Source organism: Salmo trutta, chromosome 13 (assembly GCF_901001165.1).
Source record: "Salmo trutta chromosome 13, fSalTru1.1, whole genome shotgun sequence".
NCBI lineage: Eukaryota > Metazoa > Chordata > Actinopteri > Salmoniformes > Salmonidae > Salmo > Salmo trutta.
In genome coordinates this window covers 49100889-49128404 of record NC_042969.1, presented here as the reverse complement: position 1 = coordinate 49128404, position 27516 = coordinate 49100889, and the positions used below count along the sequence as shown (strand labels likewise).

Below are 27516 nucleotides of genomic sequence, written 5' to 3'. Positions count from 1 at the left end.
GTTAGCATTAAGTAAAGTTATCTTGCAAGCTGGATCGAATTCTCCATTAGCTAGCCAGAGAAATGTTGAGCAACATTAGCCAGCTTAACTGATTGAGTTTATGGTGTGAAAATTAGCTAGCTAATACAGTTAGACAGCTAACGTTAGCTAGCTAACGTTACAACATCAGATGAGCTAACATTAGTAACCTAACCAATTCGCTGTAGTATTAATTGGTATACGACTCCTTGCCGTTCCTCAAGTTATAATGCGTTAGTTGCTTACTGGACCCTGGCAATCTGTGTGAAATATTGACTAGTTAACTAGCTAACGAACTAATGTTTAACCTCTACAGTATGTGATTAATTTTCAGAAAGCACGAATTAGGTGAAAATGATGCGTTGCTTGTTAAACAAGTGGATTCAGGGATCAAGTGTAGCTGGAGCTGGGCCTGGCTTAAGCTGGATGCCACTATAGAGGTGAAAGGAACACCACACACGTTCCCTCTTTCTCACTTTTTCAATACAGTGGATAAAAAGGGGTATGCCAGGTGTACTCTCTGCCTGAAAGAGATCAATTATGCCAACAAAGGGTACCTTGCTCTGCTAGCACATTGTAGAACAGATGTCCACAGGCAGAAAGTGTACAATGTTATAATGTTAAGTGTAGCCGAAAGATATGGCTTTTGTGTTGCACTTGACAGTAACATTTGTGTGTGAGTGAGGGGGGATTATTAAAAAAATGTACTCTGTAAACATTATTTTTGCACAACCGCTACCCACTACCACTCATCGCCTCGGCCTTCGAGCCGCTCCAGGGGGCCACCGTTTCCTCCAAATACCTGGTCATGCCATTTGGACTTACCAACGCCTCTGCTGTGTTCCAGGCCCAGGGAGTTAATGACGTTCTCTGCGACATGTTGAACCGGTTTGTTTTTGTCTACCTCGACGACATCCTCGTTTTCTCCCACTCAGCCCAAGAACGTGTGCTCTACGTCCGACAGATCCTCCAGCGCCTCCTGGAGAACCAGCTTTTTCTGAAAGTGGAGAAATGTGAATTTGATCGCTCAACCATCCCCTTCCTTGGTTACATCATCGCTGCAGGGAATGTACAGATGGATCCTGGAAAGGTGAGAGCGGTGGTGTATTGGCCCCAGCCTACGTCCAGAGTGCAGCTTCCATGTTTCCTGGGATTTGCCAACTTCTATTGCTACTTTATCCGGGGTTACAGCACCTTGGCTTCCCCCCGTCTGCACTCACCTCTCCCAAGGTTCCGTTCACATGGTCACCAGCTGCTGACCGGGCATTCTGGGACCTCAAGCACCGCTTCCCCACTGCTCCTATATTGGTTCATCCTGACCCGTCCCATCAGTTTGTGGTGGAGGCCGATGCTTCGGATGTCGGAGTGGGGGCTGTCCTGTCCCAGGGTTCTGCCCTGGACCTGAAGTTACATCCCTGTGGCTTCTCCCATCGTCTAAACGCCACGGAGAGGAACTACGATATGGGGAATTGTGAGCTTCTTGCGGTGAAGATGGTGTTGGAGGAGTGGAGACACTGGTTGGAGGGAGCGGAACATCTGTTCATTGTGTGGACAGACCACAAGAACATGCTAAGCGCTTATTGGCTGCTTTTCCTTCACTCTGCGGTCCAACTCATCCCAAACCATCTCAATTGGGTTGAGGTCGGGTGATTGTAGAGACTAGGTCATCTGACAAAGCACTCCATCACTCTCCTTCTTGGTCAAATAGCCCTTACACAGCCTGGAGGTGTGTTTTGGGTCATTGTCCTGTTGAAAAACGAATGCTCGTCCCACTAAGCGCAAACCAGATTGGATGGTGTATCACTGCAGAATTCTGTGGTAGCCAGTCTGGTTAAGTGTGCCTTGAATTCTAAATAAATCACTGACGGTGTCATCAACAAAGCACCCCCACACCATCACACCTCCGCCTTCATGGTGGGAACCACACAGGCAGAGATCATCCGTTCACCTACTCTGCGTCTCACAAAGACACGGCGGTTGGAACCAAAAATCTCAAATTTGGACTCATCAGACCAAAGGGCAGATTTCCACCGGTCCAATGTCCATTGCTCGTGTTTCTTGGCCAGAGCAAGTCTCTTCTTATTAGTGGTTTCTTGACCATGAAGGCCTGATTCACACAGTCTCCTCTGAACAGTTGATGTTGAGATGCAGTTGAACTCTGAAGCATTTATTTGAGATGCAGTTAACTCTAATGAACTTATCCTCTGCAGCAGAGGTATCTCTGGGTCTACCTTTCCTGTGGCGGTCCTCATGAGAGCCAGTTTCAACATAGCGCTTGATGGTTTTTGCGACTGCACTTGAAGAACTCTTCCGGATTGACTGAGCTTCATGTCTTAAAGTAATAGACTGTTGTTTCTCTTTGCTTATTTGAGCTGTTCTTGCCATAATATGGACTTGGTCTTTTACCAAATAGGGCTATCTTCTGTATACCACCCCTACCTTGTCACAACACAACTGATTGGCTCAACGCATTAAGAAGGAAAGAAATTCCACAAATTAACTTAAGGCACACCTGTAATGGGAATGCATTCCAGGTGACTACCTCATGAAGCTGGTTGAGAGAATGCCAAGAGTGTGCAAAGCTATCAAGAAAAACTTTGAAGAATCTAAAATATATTTTGATTTAACACTTTTTTGGCTACTACATGAATCTGTTATTTCATAGTTTTGATGTCTTTACTATTAGACTACAATGTAAAAATAAAGAAACACTTGAATGAATAGATGTGCCCAAACTTTGGACTGGTACTGTTGTAGGGGAGTGTAAAAACATGTTATATCAATATGATTCATACTACTGTTTGGTGTTGAATGAGACGACACAGGGTTTCAGATTAGAAAGACTTGAGCTCTTAGTTCCAGTTTATTGCAATCAATGGTATTCTAGTCAAAGAGAGCAGGGACCAGTCTCAATCCTCTGAACATTCGTATTTGTGTCCCCCAGCATCTTGCAATGCACTGTCTCCTGAAGTACAGCACAGAGGAAAGGCTTATCCAAACTATATAACATCTTAGGCTTTCCCAACCCCCTACCCTATTACAGTCCAGCTCTCAGCCACACACAAACAACCCAAACAGTCTGAAAGCCAGTAACTGTCAGGTTAAGATGAAGAGGATACATGGTACGTAAGATATAATACTTTGTAAACAATACATTGTTCCAGAATGTGTTTTTATGGTGTGAGAGATGTCAACAGTAGAAACATAATTCCAGTTCCATGATGTCAATGCTGACAGTCACACACAGAGCACCTCCATTTTCTAGACATAGAAATCTGCACACACACACACCATAAATACACAAACAGTATCTAACTGTTTAAGGATATGTAGGAAGACTTGGATGGGAATGTTGGCTGACAGATCTACAAATCCAGTGACAAGTCTGATGTGTGGATGAACGTGTCATAACAAACAGTAGTTCATTCATTCCAGTTTCAGGTGACTTGTTCAAATAGTCATTTCAGTTGTCAGGCCAATCGTTACCCATTCCAGAAAAATTTATGAACCGAACTGAAGGAATAAATGGTCACAACTATGCAGATTGATCAACTTCCATTCACCAGAAAATGGTTTGCTTATAAGAACCTGGGACACCAGAGTGAATCCATATTCAGAGACAGAGGCAGGGCTAGCTTTGTTCAATGGCTTTTGTGAGGAACCCATTTGTGCAATACAGTCTAGTTAGCCATGACCACCAAGTCATGTGCCCACTAGGAGAGAAAATAAAGAAAAAATATGAATCAGATCCATTAGTCCAGTGGTTCCCAATCATTTGCGGTTACTATAGCAACAGCTGAATTTTTCACTGCCCAGAGTACCCCTGAAGTAACCCCTCGTGTACTTTTTACCAGTAAGCCTATGGTCTCATTAATATTCTCAAGTACCCCCTGTGGATTGACCAAGTACCCCCTGGGGTCCTAGTAACCCTGGTTGGGAACCACTGTTAGTTTATCTGCTGGGTCAACTCTGCCAAATCAGACACCACACGGGGTCAAACAGAGAGCCTATCAACAGCCTCCAGTTTTCACCAGGTGTCAATCCAACTTACAAAAAAAGAATGTTACAGACTTTGGGTCAACTCTCCAGCAAACTTTGGAATGATATATAAAAAATAATCTGCCTCCAATCCCACATCTAGGCACAGAAAAAGTACAAAGTGTAAAGAGGCTACTCGTGAAGGCAAACAGATGAAATTAAACTGTATTTACATTAAAAGGCTAAGTACCAGATAAAGTTTACATATACCGTTTTTTCCCCAGTGTTTCTAGTGTTGACAAATATATAAAATAGTTTAAAAAGCATTAAAGTCAAGTGGTCCATAATGAAAATAAAATGTTCTCCATTGGTCACTTGAGGATATATCCCATTGGAAAAGTTCAGTACATTATCATCATACTTGTGATAATATGAAGGAAGAGTAGTGTGTCTGTGTGTGCGTGCTGCAGTGATAGTTGACGTCATAGCTCTTATAATGAGAGAAGTGGATGGGGGATGGCACCGCTAGTTGTGTGGACAGGTTTCCTCACTCTGGCTAAAAGAGTGTCCACCATGTTCTGTGTGCTCCTCCGTTTGCCTCTTTCACTGTCATCCTTCTTTCCTTTCCATCTCACCAGTCTCACATCTAGTTTGGGTAATAACCAGTTCCATTTGTTCTTCCCCACTTTCATTCTCCATCTTTGACTAGAATGAGAGTGTCCTCTCCATCCTCCTCCTCTCTCTTCCAGGCCATCCCTTTGTTCTCTCTCACACGGCCCGCTCTTTCTCAGCGGCTGGGGGGGAGCATGGTACTGAGAATGTCTATGAGGTTGTCCAGACCCCACAGGTAGCCATCCTCGCAGTTGCCCTCGATCCAGGGGGTCCGGTGGTCCAAGGTGAGGGGGGCAGGCAGGGGCACCGTTTTCCCAAAGTCTATCATCCACACACAGGCCTGGCCTGACGCATCGTGCACAAACAGCAGGGAGCTTCCCACCACCTGGGAGAAAACAGGACATTTGAGTTCAGTCTGTCAGTGAGAGTGTTTGTTTGTGATTTAAAGATGCACTATGCAGAAATCGCTCCGCCATGTCCTGTTACTAAAATTCTAATAGTTTGCCTAATTTGGAAGACACATTTCATTGAATGCATTCAGTTGTACAACTCACTAGGTATCCGCCTTTCCCTTAACTTCAGTTTGTGACAAAACAAGCATGTATAGTGTAGAGAATTATTGTAGCATCTAAACCACAGAAATATATTGTCCATAACCAAAAATATTGTATTTTAAGCTGGTGTACAAAACTGAAAGTAAAAACTAAATTTAAGAATGGGACGCATCGAAAGTGCACATAGAACAGATCTACTGCTTCTTAAACTTGCTTTCAATGAGGATGACAGATCTATAACTATTTCTATTTCAATTTGGTCAGGCAGCCCAAAAAGTAACACATTCCAGGTTTAATAAGGAATTTGAATAATGTCCATATCAATCACATTTAGGGAAAGTACTCATGCCAAACTTTACTATAAATATTGTCTTAATTTACCACTAGTAAGTAAAGCAGAGGTCTATGGGTACAGATAAGTGGGAAGTAGTATAGGGTGTGAGTGAGTTTGTGTGGGTTACCTCATGTGTTCTGAAGAACTGTGATTTCTCCAGCACAGATCGCAGCTCCTCCAGACGTTGCAGGTATACTTTCTACCAGAGAGAGAACGGGAGACAAACAGTCAAACAGGCAGTCAATCTGAAGGGACTAAGTAGGTCCCCCTAGAACTCAAGTTCCCTCATGTGCCACCCGACTAAATGTCCCTCTAGAAACACGTACCAGGATCTGAATGTTCCCATCAACAAAGTCTCCCAGGGCCTGCATGACCTGGTCCCGGTGTTTGGTCTTCTTAAAGTTGGTGTTGCACGTCCCATCCGCTCTCTGCACATCACAAATAACACAAGAGTAATTATTGATGCAGTGAAATTATTATTTGTTTTTTAATGAAGTAAGCTTTATGTGACATCTTTTTTAGTGCTGACCCATCACACCCATTTCCTTGTCTCATTATTAAGTTATTTTGCCCATAAACTTGAAACACAAAAAATAACATTTCTCAATCCCCTCATTTAGACCCCGAGTTGAACCCAGTGTGCCCCCTGACCTTGATGCCCTCGATGCGGAAGCCCAGGGTGGCAGTGGAGCTGAGGGTCTCTCTCCACTGCATGTATCTGGGCTTCAGGATGCCTTGTTGGGCCCTCTCCTGAGCCGTAGGGGCCCCAGGGTCCACGGCCACCATCTTCTCATACATGTCCCTGCGGAGCCGTGGACGCTCCCTGGCCTTCAGGAGCTCCTCCTCCAGGTAAGTCCTGATAGGACAGGGAAGACCGGGTTAGTGAACCAGTTCATCATCTAACAATAGTAATCTCCAGCATTGGTCCTGGAGAGCCTCAGGGCATGCAGGATTTAGTTTTGCTCTGATGAAGGTCGACTGACCGAAAGCTCAGCTACATTTTGCGTCCAGCGCCTTCACTAAATCGGTTTTGGGGGTGTGGTAGATTCTGCCTATTATTTTCCAGCTCAGTACACCAATCTCTTCCCCCGGTCTCTCACCTGCTGCCCATCTTGCAATCCATGATGGAGGGAGAGTCAAAGTCAGCCAGGAGGTCGTCCATTAGGTTGTAGTCTTGTTCGTCCCTCTGCACCACGCCGTAGTAGCCAGGGACATAGGGCCGCAGAATGTCCCCCATCAGCTTCAACAGGCACAGCTGCTCACACTCACTGTAGCGCTTCAACAAACGCCCATACTCCCCCGCATGGAAGTTACCTACGAGACAGAGGGAGGGGACAAGTGAGTGACAGAGGAAAAGAAAGTGAGAAATACTGAAAGAAAGAGAGCAAGTACAGAGTGAGTGTGTGAAAGGCCAGCAGGGAGAGAGAGAAACAGAGCTAGAGCACTAGAGAGACAGACACAAAGGGAGTTGTGTATACCTGCATGTCCAGCGAGCTGTACCCAGGGATAGCGCTTGTTAAAGGACACAAAGGGAGACCAGTGCACCATAGTTTTCAGCTTCTGCCACTGCTTGGTCTGGAAGGAGAGAAGCAACAAATGGGTTACACACCACCAGTCAGCTAAACTAGTGGTTTACATATGGTCATCCCGACTCATTCTTACTTGGCCACGGCAGAAAACTGGATAGAAATATTGTATCGCTTATCAGTGGGTCATAAGACCATTTGAGGTTGATGAAAATAGTTTGAAAACCAATGATCTAAAAGACACACACACACACACACACACACACACACGCAGACTCGACCGGAGGCACAGAGTGAGAGTGAGGTCCCAGCTCGCTTGAGCCAAGGCCAGGTACACAATATTTCTCACAGCCCCCATTCACAAAACATTGACCAGAAACGTCACACTGGTTCCAAAGTAACAAAAATATATAATTCCTGGCCTACACAGGAACACTATGTGCAAGTTTGATTGAGTAAGTGTGTGAGTCTGCGCGTGTAGTTAGTTTATCTATTTTGGAAAAACACAGCAAGGTCACTATGCAAGAGAGTTTGACGCAAGCAAGCAGAGAGGAGAACACAGCATCAATTGCGCACACACACACACACACACACACACAACTGATTAGGAAATGATACTGTATGTGTGGGAAATCACAGGAAGGAGACAGAGAGAGATAGGGACAGAGAGCCAAGGAGAGTGCAAAGGTAGGGCATAGACAAAACATTTGAGAAAAAGAGACAAGAGAAAGAAGAGGGAGGCAGAGGTCATCATAGAGGTAATTGAGTGGAAGGACAGGGTGTCATAAACCCATATTTTATGATCATTTACAACCCTCAGACTGCTAAAGAATGCATGCCCCACTACACTACAGCCCGGTACAACCAACCAACCCCAGCCAATGTTTGTCTGTCTGCCTCCTCCGCACCCACACATTCTTTACACTGGACTGCTGAAATGTTGTGCTGAATACAGAGCGAGTAGAAATACAGGCCGGAGGCCGTATTCATTAAATATCTGAGTAGCAGTGCTGATCTAGGATCTGTCCATATAATCTTATTCATTATTAAATCGGAGACGCTTTGTGGATACGGCCCCTGAAGTTCTACTGAAAACATGGTAAAGAACAGAGACAGCGCAGGCTAGTAGTCTGAGTCCCGGGGCTGGTCAACGCCAACAGAGACTTCCGAGCTCTAAAGCTCTTTACCAGCTTAACCCAAACATAACCCTTACCTCAGAGCAGATGACACATTCACAAGAGCGGGATTCAAACACACAAAAGTGTACAGTCATCCACACACACACCTGCCAGATTGAAAACATTGCAAAATAAAGACAAAGCCCAGAAGGAAAAGTGCAAAGAGGCAGAGGTCAATGTGACAGGTGAACGATGAGCTAGCTCCAAGGTGGCACAGCACTCATCTGCAGGGGGAATTCAGCTAAGTCAGTCACTTTATCATTCTCTCTCTCTCTCTCTCTCTGTCCCTCTCGGAGCTGAGCATTGGGTGCTGGGTGTCACTACAGGGGGTCCGGAGAGCAACGGGTAATCAAAGCAGAGCTATACCCCTCCTAAATGGCTCTTTTTCTCCTCTTTCACTCCTCTCTCATCCACTCGTTTATATCCCACTCGCTCTCCCTCCAGCAGTTCAGGCCAGACAGCTTAATGAATGGCCCGGGGGGGGGGGGTCAGATGTAACTCAGTCCCCTCTATTAGATTTCACCGCCTCCTCCCATCTCCACCTCCATTATTACCTGACCTGAATGACCCTGGAGAGGAGAATCTGACCTTACTTCTCTTTTTACTTCTCCTTTTCCCTTCCTCAACGTATTACTCCCTCTCTCCTGCCTTCACTCACTGCTTCCCGCTGTTGTTATCCCAATCCCGCTCCATTTTCCTCCCGCTCCTCCGCTATAAAACAGCAGGGCTCTGTCCCTTTGCCCCCTCCCTCCATCCTTACCCCTCTCTTTTCTTCCCTTCATCCCGCACTACATTCTTGGAATGCGACTTGACTCTCTGCAGCCATGAAACGCACACACATATCAGTAGTGACATTCTGGTCGTCAGCGTTGACCACAAGAGGAACACAAAAGCTCTGTTCTGGTCAAAAACTAAAGGTTGTGAAGCTGTGACCCTACTGACCTACAGCCCTAGTGTCTATTCTGACAAGTCTCCCAGGCTTACCACCGCCTTAGCCCAGATAGAGACAATGCAAACGTCAACTCAGAGAACCTTATTGAAACACCCACGACATAACAGCTTTTCATAATAAAGACAGATCCTAGGCGTTAAACCTGGTCAAATAAAGATAATCAAATCTTGTGTTGGACTTTAATGGACCCAATACACACCTGAGCCAGCCTACGGACACACAAAGACAACTCTCCTTCTACCTGTCCATACTAGCTAATGCCAAAGCAGATAGATAATCCTTCTACAGACGGACAGAATCCAACACCTGTCCAGACCTGCTTCAACTAGAGAGGACAGGGTTTGTAGCAGCACTTCCACACATACCTGTGTGGATCAGCACAGAGATAGGAGATAATGTGTACCTGCTCACCTCATACCTAATCCTAGAGAGAAACACAGCCTTAAATACTGGGATGTACACCAGGGGCGCGTTCAGTAGGACGCAACGTTTTGGAACGTTCAGTTAGCAATGCGCTATGTAGAACAAACATGGCTCTCTGACAAGTAGAATAAGGAATCACGTTGGCTCTATGTGTGGCATTTCTATCTGCAACGTTCAATGTGGTCCTACATCTCAGCCCACAAGGACAGGGACAGTCTTCACCTGTCCACACTTAAGGTTATTATATCTATGACTATAGAAGACTATTGTTATCTGACTTCAACTCCTCGCTATACTATGCTTAAGCAATAAGGCCTGAGGGGGTGTGGTATATGGCCAATAGGCATGACGTAATGCAGATGGCATATACCACAAACCCCCGAGGTGCCTTATTGCTATTATAGACTGGTTACCAATGTAATTAGAAGAGTAAAAATAAAATGTTTTGTCATACCCGAGGTATACGAGCTGATATACCACGGCTTTCAGCCAATCATCATTCAGGGCTCGAACCACACAGTTTATATTGTATTGCATGTAAGCCTGTCCTCACCTGTTGACATCCGTCTCCAATCTCAGCTCTTCCCAACAGTATATCTAATCTAGTATGTCTAATCTGTTTGTCTCATCTCTTGCCTGGCAGACAGAGCAGTAGTGGAGCAGCAGACGGGCGCTGACACAGGCACACACAGACTGCACCCCCCACAGCTACTCGCCCAAGCCTTACCCATTTCTCTTTCTCCCAAATCCAGTCAGCTGATGTTCTGAAAGAGCTGCAAAATCTGGACGCCTACAAAGCCAGGCTAGACAATCTGGACCCTTTGTTTCTAAAATTATCTGCCAAAATTGTTGTAACCCCTATTACTAGCCTGTTCAACCTCTCTTTCGTGTCGTCTGAGATTCCAAAAAGATTGGAAAGCAGCTGCTGTCATCCCCCTCTTCAAAGGACGGGACACTCTTGACCCAAGCTGCTACAGACCTATATCTATCCTACCCTGCCTTTCTAAGGTCTTTGAAAGCCAAGTTAACAAACAGATTACCAACCATTTTGAATCCCACCGCACCTTCTCCGCTATGTAATCTGGTTTCAGAGCTGGTCATGGGTGCACCTCAGCCACGCTCAAGGTCCTAAACGATATCGTAACCGCCATCGATATGAAACAATACTGTGCTGCCGTATTTATTGACCTGGCCAAGGCTTTCGACTCTGTCAATCACCACATCCTCATCGGCAGACTCAATAGCCTTGGTTTCTCAAATGATTGCCTCGACTGGTTCACCAACTACTTCTCTGATAGAGTTCAATGTGTCAAATCGTGTGGCCTGTTGTCCGGACCTCTGGTAGTGTCTATGGGGGTGCCACAAGGTTCAATTCTTGGGCCGACTCTTTTCTCTGTATACATCAATGATGTCGCTCTTGCTGCTGGTGAGTCTCTGATCCACCTCTACGCAGACGACACCATTCTGTAAACGTCTGGCCCTTCTTTGGACACTGTGTTAACAACCCTCCAGACGAGCTTCAATGCCATACAACTCTGCTTCCGTGGCCTCCAACTGCTCTTAAATACAAGTAAAACTAAATGCATACTCTTCAACCAATCGCTGCCTGCACCTGCCCGCCCGTCCAGCATCACTACTCTGGACGGTTCTGACTTAGAATATGTGGACAACTACAAATACCTAGGTGTCTGGTTAGACTGTAAGCTCTCCTTCCAGACTCACATCAAACATCTCCAATCCAAAGTTAAATCTAGAATTGGCTTCCTATTTCGCAACAAAGCATCCTTCACTCATGCTGCCAAACATACCCTCGTAAAACTGACCATACTACCGATCCTCGATGATGTCATTTACAAAATAGCCTCCAATACCCTACTCAATAAACTGGATGCAGTCTATCACAGTGCCATCCGTTTTGTCACCAAAGCCCCATATACTACCCACCACTGCGACCTGTACGCTCTCGTTGGCTGGCCCTCGCTTCATACTCGTCGCCAAACCCACTGGCTACAGGTCATCTACAAGACCCTGCTAGGTAAAGTCCCCCCTTATCTCTGCTCACTGGTCACCATAGCAGCACCCACCTGTAGCACGCGCTCCAGCACGTATAGCTCTCTGGTCACCCCTAAAGCCAATTCCTCCTTTGGCCATCTCTCCTTCCAGTTCTCTGCTGCCAATGACTGGAACGAACTACACAAATCTCTGAAACTGGAAACACTTATCTCCCTCACTAGCTTTAAGCACCAGCTGTCAGAGCAGCTCACAGATCACTGCACCTGTACATAGCCCATCTATAATTTAGCCCATACAACTACCTCTTCCCCTACTGTATTTATTTATTTAGCTCCTTTGCACCCCATTATTTCTATTTCTACTTTGCACTTTCTTCCACTACAAATCTACCATTCCAGTGTTTTATTGTATAGTGTTATATTGTATTTACTTTGCCACCATGGCCTTTTTTGCCTTTACCTCCCTTATCTCACCTCATTTGCTCACATTGTATATAGACTTATTTTACTACTGTATTATTGACTGTAAGTTTGTTTTACTCCATGTGTAACTCTGTGTTGTCGTATGTGTCCAACTGCTTTGCTTTATCTTGGCCAGGTCGCAATTGTAAATGAGAACTTGTTCTCAACTTGCCTATCTGGTTAAATACAGGTGAAATAAAAATAAACAAAAAAGGAGGGGACGTGAGAGTGTAGCCAGTCCCACACACTCTGCACCATCAGTGCAGGGTCTCCAAACGAGACCTCCACGAGCATCTGGCGCTCCATCGGACTGTCCCTCAGTTAGCCTAGAGGGGTTAGCATTTAGCCTTGCCCCTCTCTGTATATCGCTGTTAGCCTAGCATGAGCATTTAGCCCTACCTATGACTGTTAGAAGGGCTGTGGCTAAATGCTACAGAGGCTGTCTGTCCCTCAGTTAGCCCTGCAGCATTAGCAGTCAGCTAATGTAATTGCCTGGCTTTATTAACTTGTGTTTTCTGGTAAACATCCCCTCTCGTATGAGGTTACATTATAATCCCTCTCCTACTGAGCCCTCCCTCTCTGCCTTCTCTTTTATGCCAACTGATCTCTGCCCTCTCTGCAGCATTTTGTCACTCCTCTCAGAGTATCACTGTCTCCCTACCTGGTGTTACTTCTCCCTCCCAGGTCTCATGCTCGCTCTTTAACTCGTCACTCTCCCTCACACTAATCTGTCACTTAGCGCTACATTTTCCCTCTCCCCAAGTTTGATGACCTCCGCCTCCCTTTTATCAATTTTCCCTCTCCATGTTTCTTTCCCCACCACACCAACTGTCTTTCTGATATCAGGGTCCTCTCACAATCTGTCTGTCACAGTCTCTCTCTAATCCCCCCCCCCATCAGCCTGTCCTGAGCCGGTGTCCTCAGAAAGACAGAGTCCCCAGTGACAGACACGTCTGTAATACCCAGAGAGAAAGGGCCTCTTTACTCTACTCTACTTTGATGACACATACTAGTCCCAGGAAAATGTACTTCTGTAGTGTAAACAGACAGATCGAATGAAAATCTCTCTATGAGCGATGTCTCCCACACTAGCTCCGGAGGTAGTGTGGGAGACATCTACCCACCTAACCCCCTGAGTAGTATAGTGTAAAGACAATGGCTTTCCCACACCACATGTCCCTAAAATAAATACCTTAATACCAGCAGACAGCATTTTTTTCTCTGTTAACTAAACTGAAAATTGTGGGGCAAAGACAACTTTCAAGTGTGTGAGTATGATGCAAAAAACGTCGACCTAACGTAGCCAATTCTGTTTTGTGGGAGTCCTCATGCTGGAGCCAAAGTGAATTACTAGAGTGGATATTCAGAGGAAAACATTTCTAAATACCCCTAAGCACTAACCCCACTTTCTTTTTTAATTGGTTCTATGGAACCCAGGACTCCTTGGAAAACAGTGGCATTTGTTACGGAGTGGACTATCCTGACTAAATAAAGAAAATGTAAATCCACTAGAGTACTCCCCTATAGCTCCCTCTAAACCCTTCCCCCGCTGTCCTGTTTCTCTTTGTCCTTCAGAGAAACTTCTCAGACATATGTAAGCCCAGAGAGAGAGAGAAAAACACAGGCATGTGGCTGTTGTAAATAGCTTTTGATTTATAAAGGGGGTACGCCCTGTTTTACTGCTCACAAACACCAGTGTGTCAATGCTGTACTCTTTAAGGCATCCTCCAGCGATTTATTTTTATTTTTTTACTTTAACTGTTGAAAAGCAATATCCCAAGTATAAATACAGTAAAGTACACACACTAAAGGGTCAAATAAAATATCTTGAGCAAAATAGTGTTTTGTAGACCGCTGCAAACTTCAAGGAGTAGGGCGTTAAAGGAGTTGGTCTGATGGGAATCTGTGATAGTCGCAGCCTTCCCCCTTGCTTGAGGAACAACAGAGAAGCATTAGAGAACAAAAGAGGAACGGCTCTCTCTCTACTTGTGGCCATGTCCTGACTTACTTGGACCACCTATTGAGATGTGCCTTTTGTTCAGTAAATCTTGGGATATCTCGTATCAACAGTAAAAGTTGAGTAAAAGGACATCTTACTTTTAGGTGTGATGCTGCTCTTTTTCAGGCCTTGTTTACATGTAAACCACATCCCCTCCATTCTGCTCTCGGTGGCAGGAGCAGCACAGCTCAACCACAGCCCAGTTAACACACACACACAAAAAACAAAGTCTGACACAAATGTGTGTTTTAATGCTTTTGTGGACACTTACAAGTATGTGTAAGAGTGTGTGTGTGTGTCTATGCATGTTCGAGTGTGGCAACTTTGCCATCGTGAGTTGCATAATGCGAGTTCATCGACGAGTTGTTCTTGTGTGTGCGCATGTGGAGTATGTGCTGTACACGCGTGTGTGTGTTGTGGGATATATTGTAGAGTGTGTGTAGGGAGGGTACTTTATCACTCCTCCACCACTTATCTATATTTTCCTCTGCCTTCTGTTCCACTGCCTGCGTATCAGGGGAAAACCTTGTGCTGTGTTGCAAGGCTAAACACAGGGGGAATATATTGTCAGAGAAATGAAGGGATGATGCAGGCAGAAAGAGACTTTATGAAAATATGTCAAAAGTAATGTGTAATATTTAAGACGTTACATTCAAAATACAGACCAGAGAGCGAGAGAGAAAGAGAAAAAAAGAGAAACAGCGCCATATATGGCAATGATGTCGCCTAGCAACGCAACTGCCTGCAGCCCAATTTTCCATGACACTCTGAGATGGCATCAGAGTGTGTAGTGTCTGAGTGCGTGCCTTCAACTCTAAATATGCAGTGTGAGCAGGCAAGTATCTACGATGTACGTCATTGAGCACAAAGTGTAACAACTGGTTTGGCCACACTTTGAAAGCGTACAGTTAGCCAATAACAACCAAGGCCCTAACACTATCACAACCAACACTCGCCCCAGTGCTGCCATATCACACCAGCTAGATCCAAAATGGACATCCAGTACAGTCACTCACTATGTTCCAGATTTTCAATCATAACAATAGTGTGGGTGGGATCTATAACATGGGAACTGCTGACAAACCCTCTCATCCAGACTAAATTCATACATTAACAAGGATGACACACACAGATATGGAAATAGCTGGACTCGCAGAAGATAAAGCAAATTAGAGAAAGCAAATGAGGGAGGAAAAGAGAGCGACAAAGTAGGTAGAAAGAGAGCTATGGCTAAGTATCGGAATTCAGGATGTTTGGGTACATTATTTTTAAGGCTCACTCTCTCCACACATTGACTCACACACACAGCATAGAAACCTACTGGAGCGCGCACACACACACACTGCAAGAGTGAGTCACTCACAGCAATGTCATCTAAATAGGTCAGTCATTATGTGTTATTTGCAAGACCATCTCCCTTTCAGAGACATGAAGAAATTAGGACTGAACGTATGTCCTCCTGAAGTAGTTTCTCTCATAAACACATTGATTACAACGACTGCACTCAGAGAGAGAGAAAGTAACAGGGAGAGAAAGTACGTGTGTGTTGGTGATATGTAACCTGTATACATTCTAGTATTTCCACACAGTGGTACCTTCCAGGATTCACACCATTCCTGTTCAGCAAGAGTGCTTGCCTGCGTTTCAAATTGGTCCATTTCTAGGAAAGACATCCTGTTTTTGAGCTCATGTCATTCCAAGCATTTCATGTCACAGCGCATCAAAGGCCTCTGACTGGAGAGGGCAACATAATTTACCACTGTAAAAGGTTAGAGCTGGATCATGCATGGGCCAAAAACAAGAACAGCCTGGGGTTCAGCAAATGACCCCGTGTTTATCAAGACGAGCTCATTAGTGACAATCTCAGCTAAGGGTCATAGTGGTTGGAGTCATGGGTAAAGAGTCACTTAGGAGTGAAAGGGCCTTCATTGGTGAACCTATTTATTGGCTTAGGTGTATTATGTAAGCGACACCACAGGTTCACCGAGCTCAGCTGATTTCCACCATATTTTTTTTACACCCAACTGATCCTTTCTGATCTATGTGTAAATACAATTGCGCTCCAAACTCCTGCAGGCTCAATATTCACCACACACCCTGTGGTAGGAGCACAGGGGCTTGGTGGCTGTGTGTGTGTGTGTGAGACGTGTGAGATTCAGATATGTTATCTAGGAGTAGATCTGACATAGAGAATTGTGAATTCTTCAGTCTCCAATGTGTGTGGGATTGACATGTGTCTGTAAGTCAACAATGGAGTTGTGGTAGTGGAACATGCATTATCAGTGAATGTGTGCTCTGCGCATTAAGGCATCATTTCAATCACAGTGAATCTCTTCTGCATAAATGGAAAAAGACTATGCCTCATATCAATAGCATGACGGGCATACAGTAGGTTACAAATGTACCATGGAAGTGTGTGTACAGAAAGTAGTCTAACAAAAAGCATGAGCTGGTGTACACCCAGAGAAATTATTTTGTGTAGAGGTGCTGAGTAACACCGTATAAACTGCAAGCTATAAAATATAAAATATATATATATATAAAAACTCCCAGTAATTGATTGGGTAAACCAACAACATTTTACCCTGAAGAAGGAACAGTGATGCTGAAATGTTGGTGGTTTACCCAATCAATAACTGGGAGTTTATACATAGGTGCTATGCTCTTTATTTATTAGTGTGCAGAAAGTAAACAATAGGGCTGTGTTTAAGTATGTGCCCATCCATGGCACTTCTAGCCAACATTTAGGACCGATTATAGCCAAAGCGTTTAACATATTACTAATGGGTGTTTTTGTATGCAACCTCATACCGAAGATAAACCTCTAGTCAGCAGACCATCAGATTTTATGCACAAACAAATTAAGAATGGCACACTCACCCCCATTCCTTCGTCTGGACTGCCCAGCATGTTGCAAATGACTGGGGACAGGCTGGACTCAATGTCGCTGCCGGTGAAGTCATCCTCGGACTCCTCAAACGACGAGGCGGAGGATACGCAGCCGGCGGAGGACGAGTTGGAGAGCTTTCGGCGAAAGCGCATTAGCGCCGGGGAGCCTCCACAGCCACTATCCGAGCAGGGGGACTCATCATCGGCGTTTGGATCTAGGGATGATCCACCGACTCCGAGTTCCATGGTCCTTGGGTCTAGTGTTTCCTGAGTCAGACTGGGGCTTGGATCTCTGGTTATAATAAGCTTTGGGATAGTACCAGGGAAACGTTGGCTACCTAGTGGACTTTTTACCTGTCCGTGTGGCTGTTTTGGAGAGTTAGTCGAGGAGTCCTCCTGGTTCCCCGACTCAACGGAACAACCGCTTTGTTCATTTTTCCTGACAGCTTCGGGCTCACAAGAAGCAGTGAGAAAGTTAGATTTGGTCATTTCTAACTCTGTGTGTGGTATATCATACCCTATCGGTTCTGACACGCCACTTGTCAGAGGCTCGTCCAAACGCAAGCTCAGTGATGCCAGGGTCAGTTTTAAATTCTCCTCTCCAGATATGCGCCAATGGACTGAACCATCCGGTGGTACAGCCCCCGATTTCGCCCTGACCTCGGAGGCAACCCCACCCTGTTCATCAAATCCGAATGGCTTGTTTTCCATGGCCCAAGCCGGGGCATTCCAGACATGATCCTCCCCAGTTGTTTCTGGGCTGCTGCGCTGCGTAACTACGCAGCGGGTTCTTTCGAATCCTCTGGCCAGCGTATCCAAGCCTGTCGCATCGAAGGAAGAATCGTCCGCTCCCTTGCTCACAGCGTCACTGTCGAGAGCCTGAATCTTTTCATACTGAATTCGACATGGGTATTCGGCGACCGGGGTGGTGTAGTCCACTACCTCCGACTCTGTCTGTCCTCTCAACAACTTTCCTCGCCCGTGACCACGAAGGGTTTCCGAATCTCCAGATCCGATTACAAGCCCTACCTCCAGTTGACCTGTGCCTGGCGAAGGCAACTGCTTCGTTTTCATCAGATTCCTGTAAAACCGGTCACCCCTTCGCCCCTCACGGGTAAATCTGCAGATAGGGAGTCGTTTGGCTGTCTCAGTTGGTTTCCAGTACGAGAGACCAGAACGCGTTTGACCCATTCTGTAAATGGTAGTAGCAGCGCACAAGTCACACCTTCCGAGATGTTTCCAATTTGAAACAATTCTCACTGTGCTACAAAGTAACACGAGTCACGTGCTCCACTCATTGTTGCCAATGATAAATGACAATTGTAGGAAAATGTTGATCAAAATGTTTGAATATTCCATATCTGCAAGAAAAAAAACAGTTTTAGAATATTTTGCCAAAACACTAAACATAAGCTACTGTACTGCTTTCCATTTGGTCTTATCTATGTCATATTGCAATAAACAACTTCAAACAATCTCATAAAAAAGGTACAAGGTACACACTTTTGCTTTCATTAAAAGAGATGAGTGAAATTGATGTTCGGTGTGAAGGGTGAACATATGGTACGAAAACAGGAAAACGGTTTTTTTGTGTGTCTTTTGAGGCCAATAATTTGAGCTATATTGCTTTGCTGATGTTTTTGTATTTAGTATGGGTGTGGCGGCAGGTAGCCTAGTGGTTAGAGCGGTGGGCCAGTAACCGTTAAGGTTACAAATGTAACCTTAACGGTTACAGTACATTCACAACACATTGTGTGTGCCCTCAGGTCCCTACTCTACAACACAGAATCTGTGTGTATAGTGCATATGTTATTGTGTGTTAGTATTTTTCATTTATTTGACTAGGCAAGTTCTTATTTACAATGACGGCCTACCCCGGGCCAAACTCGGACGACACTGGGCCAATTGTGCGCCGCCCTATGGGACTCCCAATCACTGCCAGATGTGATACAGCCTGGATTCGAACCAGGGACTGTAGTGATGCCTCTTGCACTGAGATGCAGTACCTTAGGCACAGAGTGGGGCAGCGGTCTATGTTTGTGTTGCTTCACAGTACCCGCTGTTCCATAAGGTGTATTTATCTGTTTTTTTTAATATAATTTTACTGCTTGCATGACTTACTTGATGTGGAATAGAGTTCCATGTAGTCATGGGTCTATGTAGTACAGTGCGCCTCCCATAGCCTGTTCTGGACTTGGGGATTGTGAAGAGACATCTGGTGGCATGTTTTGTGGGGTATGCATGGCTGTCTGAGCTGTGTGCCAGTAGTTCAAACAGACAGCTCGGTGTGTTAAACATGTCAATACCTCTCACAAATACAAGTAGTGATGAAGTCAATCTCTCCTCCACTTTGAGCCAGGAGAGATTGACATGCATATTATTCATGTTAGCTCTGTTTACATCTAAGGGCCAGCCGTGCTGTCCTGTTCTGAGCCAATTGCAATTTTCCTAAGCCCCTCTTTGTGGCACCTGGCCACACGACTGAACAGTAGTCCAGGTGAGACAAAACTAGGGCCTGTAGGACCTGTCTTGTTGATAGTGCTGTTAAGGCAGAGCTGCGCTTTATTATGGACAGATTTCTCCCCATCTTAGCTACTGTTGTATCAATGTGTTTTGACCATGACAGTTTACAACCCAAGGTTACTCCAAGCAGTTAAGTCACCTCAACCTGCTCAATTTCCACATTATTCATTACAATATTTAGTTGCGGTTTAGTGAATGATTTGTCTGAAATACAATGCTGAGTTTTTGAAATATTTAGGACTAACTTATTCCTTGCCACCCATTTTGAAACTAACTGTAGCTCTTTGTTAAGTGCTGCAGTAATTTCAGTCGCTGTAGTAGCTGACGTGTATAGTGTTGAGTTATCCACATACATAGACACACTGGCTTTACTCAAAGTCAGTAGCATGTCATTAGTAAAGTTGGAAAAAACTAAGGGCCTAGACAGCTGCCCTGGAGAATTCCTGATTCTAACTGGATTATGTTGGATAGGCTTCCATTAAAGAACACCCTCTGTGGTCTGTTAGACAGGTTCGCCAGATAAAACTCAGCAGGGACAACCAGGGATGTTCTCTTGATAAGTGAGTGAACTGGACCATTTTCCTGTCATGCTAGCCATTCAAAATGTATTGAGTACTTTTGAGTTTCAGGGAAAATGTATAGAGTAAAAAGTACATAATTTTCTTTAGGAATGTAGTGAAGTAAAAGTTGACTTAAGTAATACTTTAAAGTATTTTTACTTAAGTACTTTACACCACTGCCTATAAGCATGCTGGAAGTCTGTTGTCAATTTGTTTACTGTAAAATAGCATTGTACTGGTCAAACAATTTTTTCCAAAGTTTTGCTAAGAGCTGGCAGCAAGCTTATAGGTCTGCCGTACTAAGGGTTGGTAACAGGCTGATTGGTCAGCTATTTGAGCCAATAAAGGGTTGCTTTACTATTTATAGGTAGGGGAATGAATGCTTGATCTGAAAATGTGGTCGGAGGATTCGTATGGAGGATGTGACACAATTGCGTAGCCTTCGGAGGCATGCAGAGGCCAACTCAAGCTCCGTACCGCATCGCCGTGTGCCGCTCAAATTTTGTAACAATGCGGAGGGCTTTGTAAAGCTCCACATTGACATAATTGGTTGATGGTAGGTGGAGGCGTGAGGTCCTGTATAAACAAACTCACTTCTATGACAACTTCCTTAACTTTTTGCACTGCTCTGAGAAGTGCTAAAAGTACGTTTGCTCTGACTTCTGCGGAGGCCACATCGCAGTAAATGCTGTACTGCCAATGCAGGCATCGGATTAACCATGCCAGGCCTTTTATCGAGATAACTTTGGTCAACTCAAGTTCAACTCAGGATAACCAGTACCACAAAAGTGGGGCATGAGAGTGTCGAAGTGTCGAAGACATCAAAACTATGAAATAACACATATGGATTCATGTAGTAACCAAAAGTGTTAAACAAATCAAAATATATTTCAGATTCTTCAAAGTAGTCACTCTTTGCCTTGATGACGCCTTTGCACACTCTTGGCATTCTCTCAACCAGCTTCACACCGAATGCTTTTCCAACAATCTTGAAGGAGCTCCCACATATGGAGAGCCCTTGTTGGCTGCTTTTCCTTCACTCTGCGGTCCAACTCATCCCAAACCATCTCAATTGGGTTGAGGTCAGGTGATTGTGGAGACCAGGTCATCTGATGCAGCACTCCATCACTCTCCTTGTTCAAATAGCCCTTACACAGCCTGGAGGTGTGTTTTGGGTCATTGCTCTGTTGAGAAAAAAATTATATCCCATCTGGTTTGCGCTTAGTGGGACTGGCATATCGCTGCAGAATGCTGTGGTAGCCATGCTGGTTAAGTGTGCCTTGAATTCTAAAGAAATGACATTGACAGTGTCACCAACAAAGCACCCCCACACCTCCTCCTCCATGCTTCATGGTGGGAACCACACATGCAGAGATCATCCGTTCACCTACTCTGCGTCTCACAAAGACACGACGGTTGGAACCGAAAATCTCAAATTTGAACTCATCAGACCAAAGGATGGATTTCCACCGGTCTAAGGTCCATTGTTTGTGTTTCTTGGTCCAAGCAAGTCTCTCCTTCTTAATGGTGTCCTTTAGTAGTGGTTTCTTTGCAGCAATTCGACCATGAAGGCCTGATTCACGCAGTCTCCTCTGAACAGTTGGCGTTGAGCTGTGTCTGTTACTTGAACTCCGTGAAGCATTTATTTGGGCTGCAATCTGAGGCTGGTAACTCCTTTGCAGCAGAGGTAACTCTGGGTCTTCCTTTCCTGTGGCGGTCCTCATGAGAGCCAGTTTCATCATAACGCTTGATGGTTTTTGCGACTTCACTTCAAGAAAGTTCTTGAAATTTTCCGGATTGATTGAGCTTTAGGTCTTAAAGTACATTATTACTTTAAGAGAGTGTTATTTTATTGCCCCCAGCACAAGGTGCATCTGTGTAATGATCATGCTGTTTAATCAGCTTCTTGATATGCCATGCCTGTCAGGTGTGAGATGTAAACACATTTGTGCACAACATTGAGAAATAAGCTTTTTGTGCATATAGAACATTTGTGGGATCTTTTATTTCAGCTCATGAACCCAACACTTTGCATGTTGTGTTTATATTTTGTTCAGTATAGTATCTCTGCCTAGAGGATCTCCTGGAATACAAGCTAAATTCGCTTCAGCAAGGCCACAGGAGCCAGGCCCAAGTTGATGTGACTTCACTTCATCTAGATTGATCTATCTGACGACTTTCGTAAGCAGCATCAGGAACCTAATTAGGCATCAGCTGTAGCTAATATCACCTTCTACCAAAGATGGAAAAGGAAGCGAGACATCCCACTGTTTCAATGGAAGTCAATGAACTAAGCAGAACTATCACATTCGTTTTTATGGGAGAGCCACCCTGTTAAGTAGACCAGAACTTACCCTTTTTTACAATGGTAAACAGCCTGAGTGAACTATCTTAAGTTGTCCACCATCTTTGCTTCTATAATGCTGCCCACATTTCTGCTGCCCTCCAGTAACCTAACGTAGCAGGCGTAAAAGAACGGCGTTTCTCTCTTTCTGGTCCTGACTTAAGCAGGTTCTCTTCTGCACTGTTCAACCAATCCAGTACATTTGGAGCAGGAGTTAAGTTGGATTGTCGCCTTGTTGATGTCCAAAAGTGGAAGTCACATCACAGGCTCTCTTTCGATTTCACATGAAAACTGTATGCATCCGGTTTTGTGGCCCTTCAGTATTGCAATGTCACAATACATAGCATAATAAAGCTGGAAACCATTAGTCTGTTAAGGAAGATCTGAGGGGGTTTCACTGTTTCATGTATTTTCTTTAACATGAAAAGCTTCTAAGTGGAAGTTAATAAGATGAAACAACAATGCTGACAGGCAACGAAGACATGTCAATTTCCCCTAGAAATTGACATGAGAGAGTGAAGTAGTTGTGTTGCAATTACTTGATCTAAGTTTGCTTCACACCGAATCCCCTACAGTAGGGATGGGCAATTTTGATGAACTCATCCGTTGCCCATCCCTGCCCTACAGAATAGAGAGAATCTAGGACATTGGAAGGAGGTCAGTTCAGTTTCTAGTTTGTGACTCTGAATTTGACGTTGTAACACTAATGTGTCTTTTACCACACATTGTAATGGGGAATGGAATATGACTAAAGTTCATATTTAGTTTGTAGTGATCAACACAATGTTTAGCATATTTTGAGTTTCTGTAAAACACAATTTCCAGTGTTCCGTTTGTGACATTCAAGATGCGGATTGGTGGTCACTAGACTTGATGCTAAAAGTTATGGATTATACTCATATCGGTTGATAGCGATAGACACCAGACTGGAGGTACAAGGACACACTGATTATTCACTGTTGTATTGATAACATTTTGTGAACACTGATTCTGTAACAGTTGACAAAGTCACTGCCTTTTTTGTTGACTTCCTACAAGCCTCTCGGGCTGGTGTTTGATTAATGGATCAACTGTGTGTTGCAATGTGACCTGCTGACCCAGGTTCCACAATAGAAAAGAGGCCTGCGTTTTTCCACATGTGGATTTTAATAGTCCTATGCATCATGCCAATACAATACACTGACTCATAATCATGCGGTCTGACTATATTGTCCAGACAGAATGAGAGCAGCATGACAGTAGAAACCCTGTCAAGTCAGAAAGGACTGCTTAGGCACAGGAAATGAGATGGGAAGGAAAATAATGGAAAGATTTGCTCATGCAACCTCCACACACACACAGATCTGGGCATAATGAATAAGTGGCAGTGAATCACACAAGGATGACAACAACACTGTGCTGCGTTGACACACCCCACACGGATAGGGATGTTGCAATGTCCTTTTAGGGAAACTGGTCATTCCATATTGCTGCGTGTGGAGGAAACTCCAGAGATTAAACACACATCACTGATGGTGAGATAAATTTAGCAACCAAACAGCCACCACAAAATAACCCAGTACGGTCATAAAGATTAATGATGAACACAACCAGTTAGCCTAATGTAACAAGTTGAAGGTCGTAGCCACTACGCCACCTTGTTTAACAAGGTGAGGTCCTCAGATAAATACATATACTACTAAACATTAACAAAACACAGGTTCTTCACATCCGGGGTGGAGCATGGAAATGATAAGACATATTGCACATATCAAACATGATCTTCAGCGCTATCGCTTGAACAACAAGCTCTCCAATAGTTAGATTCAATAAAAATGAGAAAAGTGCATAGTTGAAGAAGGCGTGCTCAGGAAGACCGAGAAAGGATCTGGAGGGAGATGGGCACTACTACTCTCTTCACTGCCTCAGCATATGACACCTTCTGTACTACTCTGATCTTGGCAACCTCAACCTGCCTTTCTCTCACCGGACATTTCTGATGTCCAGCACCATGGGTTAAAACACACTTATTCCATCGATACTACACCTTCCTTTGTCTCATGCCCTCTCACACACTTCTCACATCTAGAAGTATCCCTCTTACACACTGCTGCAACATGACACCTAAAACACCGTAATGGGTTTGGGACAAAAGCTCTCATGGGATAACTGACACATCCTAACTTGACCTTTTCAGGTTGATTCTGCATCAAAACTCAGGACAGACACTGTCTTCTCTGTTTTACCACGCTCTCCACCGGGTCTGCGTCACACCAAAAGGCGGGTGTCACAGACACCGGGAATTTTCCATTTCAGTTGATCCTCCTTAACGCCACCCCAGTTATCACTCCTTTCAACTGGGCCCTGCTCTGGAGAGCAAAGCAAGTCAGTTTTTTTGGCACGTGATGCGGAGCGCCCGCTCTCTCTGGAGGGAAGAAACAAAGAATCATCACGAGTCCACTTCAAGTTACTTTCACCGAGTCAACAGTCCCCAACCTCTTCATCACCCAACCGACACCACATATGGATCAGCCAGAAGGAAAGGATCCATTCTCTCCAGAAATCCCCCTCCCACTGGGCCAAAAATCATCTTTATCATCATCGGGATGAGGCTCGAACTCCGGTCTTCGCCGCACCTGCCACCGCAGATAATTCATCCTCACTCGTCAGGTTAAACTTCTGAGCTACCGAGTACATACTTTTTTGGGGGTACTTACCGCCAATCTTCCACACACTGCTCCCCTCTACTCCTTTTCCTTCTTCGTCTGTTTCCAAAAATGTCCACATCTCCACGCTCTTTATGCTCCTTCAGACACTGTTGTAGCAAACTGTTCAAATAGTTCTTGCGGCCATGTCGCGTCAACACAAAAAGCTCCACCACTGGGCATTTATACTCAAAACCCCACCCCACACTCACAGGCAGTACCTAGAACTAATTACAATTAAGTGACGCATGTCACTCTAAGATATACACACTATGATGATCACAATAAATGTTATAAGATACATATAGGTTACAGTAATTGAAACACATGAAATCCATGGTCAACTGGTATACTGATGAGCAGAGAGCCTAAGTTTAGATCTGATGTTATCACCCCAGATATCAATAAGAGATAGAATAGGCTACAAAGCACCATGAAAAAACAACTCCTTCTCCAAAGAGTATCAGACTTTCTCCATAAACTGAAACGAAAACTTACCATAAGTCAAGTGTCTGCCAATAACCTGTTTGTTGTATCAAAGTGTATAGCCTGGTTGTGTGATGCCAAACCAATGATGCTTCTCCTTGCTTGTTAGGCTGGGAACAAGAGTCTTAGTGTGATATCTACTGTATCTGGGTGTGGAAGGGATGTCAATGCGGCTTATCTGTTTGCTGTGTGTGCAATATGGTGAGGTAAGAGCATGTGGTTAATGTTATAGAGGAAGCACATGTCAAAATACTTGCTCACTGAACATGGAGTGTTTAAGTTGCACTACTTCTTCTATGGTATTATGGCGGTCCGCAAACATACGTTAGAGGTGCATGCTGTCACCCACTGTACAAGGTAGTATACGAGATTTAAAAAAATGTATACTAATATTGTTCCCAAATAATTAACAAAAGACAAAGAAACAAAAGCAAAAATCAATGTACTTCTTCAGTCAAATTCAAACGTCAACTCCGAGCCCTGTAGGCTCTGGGACCTGAAAAGGAAGAGCATATTCGGACAGTATTCCTTGCAATGTTTCGGCTGTGAAGTCCTGGAGACCCAATAACTTTTCAGTTGTAAATACAATTATGGACAGTTTCATGGACTTCTTGTTGGTTTAGGCAGTACAATTAATCACGTGCAATAAATGTCACAAAATCCATCTTCACGATCAGCATATCAGTTTACCTCAACTGTGGAACAACACTGAATCTCCACAGGCTGCGGGGCATCCACTGCCATATCTTCAGTTTCACTAGCTCCCATTTTGCATCCCTCCTTTTAGGAGACCTGCTGTACAGCCCTGACCCTTACCTGTTCAAACTCCTTTACCCTAACCGGGCACTCCGGGGAATTGTGAATGTGATTTCCAACACAATTGCAACACCGTACATCCTCAGATTCTTCATTCCTTCGACACACACTTGATACGCGGCCATACCTTTTGCAATTCCGGCAAAACACGGCTTGGACATGAAAGCACTCACTGCATATCTCACATATCCCAGCTTCACATGTGAAGGGAGACACTCTTCATCAAACATCAATAATACCAACATGCTTTCCCATCTTTTTCCATCCACTGCACGATTCAGACAGCGTGCTCCAACTCCTCCTGATATGTTCCTTCGTAAACCACAAGGCCTCAAAATCCAATGCGACATGAGAGATTACACCTTTTAACGGTGCTCTGCTCCAAAAATCGAAACTCTCCACTTCATTTGTCGATAGTTTGTAGAGCCTTAATGCCTTTTCCTTCTACTCTTTCGGCACACAAGAAATTAAAACAAAACCACTTCTGGTCTCTCTGACCAACTCCACCTTTCCTAATGCATCCTTTACCATCCTTGATACTTCAAAATGGATCTCCCAAAAAAAGCATTATTGTTAGTGAATCGTACTCCACCCAAAAACCTATGCTCATTTACAACTTTAGCCCCTTTTGTTCCATTTTCCTTTATCACAGTCTTCCATCAGATTCAATATTCTTCCACTCCAGAAACTGTCATCCTTCTCGTCCTCTAGTTGTATCTAGCTAGCATCTCCATTCTGTCCGGCCATGCTGGAGCCATCTTCCTTCCGGTCCCCAAGGCTCGAGTCCTTCCGTTTAAGTTGCTCACTACACACCACACATTTTATGACATGGAAAGAAAGACACACCCTCAACAGATAAAGCCAAGGCCACTCTCATAATAAACTTTGCCCAAGTTATAGCCAACGATAGGCCCTGTGTGTGATACAGTTCAAGCAAATACATATTATAGTGAGTAATATTCATGACATGTTATAAACTGAACACTGCGAGAACTCACTGAATAAACTTCTAAAAGCAGAAGCATTCATGTTTTCCTGTGTAGGCTAGAGTACTGTATTTAATTCAGGGCTCAAAATAAACTTTTGAAATTGGTAGCACTGGTGCTCTCCACTTTAAAAAGTTAGGAGCACATAACATGATTTATACTGAACAAAAATATCAACGC

At 44.4% G+C, this 27516-nt stretch overlaps 1 protein-coding gene across 3 annotated transcripts; it reads right to left on the bottom strand.

Moving 5' to 3' along the window:
* Window positions 1–2845: 2845 nt before the first annotated feature.
* Window positions 2846–25838, bottom strand: LOC115205904 (inositol-trisphosphate 3-kinase C). 3 transcript variants are annotated; one of them, XM_029772337.1, is made up of 8 exons: window positions 25547–25838; window positions 16929–18298; window positions 6975–7071; window positions 6597–6810; window positions 6148–6352; window positions 5823–5924; window positions 5624–5695; window positions 2846–4993 (listed from the first exon to the last, which is right to left on the bottom strand). In XM_029772337.1, the coding sequence occupies exons 2-8, from the start codon at window positions 18126–18128 to the stop codon at window positions 4784–4786; spliced, it is 2100 nt and encodes a 699-aa protein (XP_029628197.1). In that variant the 5' UTR covers window positions 18129–18298; window positions 25547–25838; the 3' UTR covers window positions 2846–4783. The 3 variants fall into 3 exon arrangements, with proteins under 3 accessions (XP_029628197.1, XP_029628198.1, XP_029628199.1); XM_029772338.1 differs by lacking the exon at window positions 25547–25838 and adding an exon at window positions 22375–22391; XM_029772339.1 differs by lacking the exons at window positions 16929–18298; window positions 25547–25838 and adding an exon at window positions 7159–7617.
* Window positions 25839–27516: the final 1678 nt, after the last annotated feature.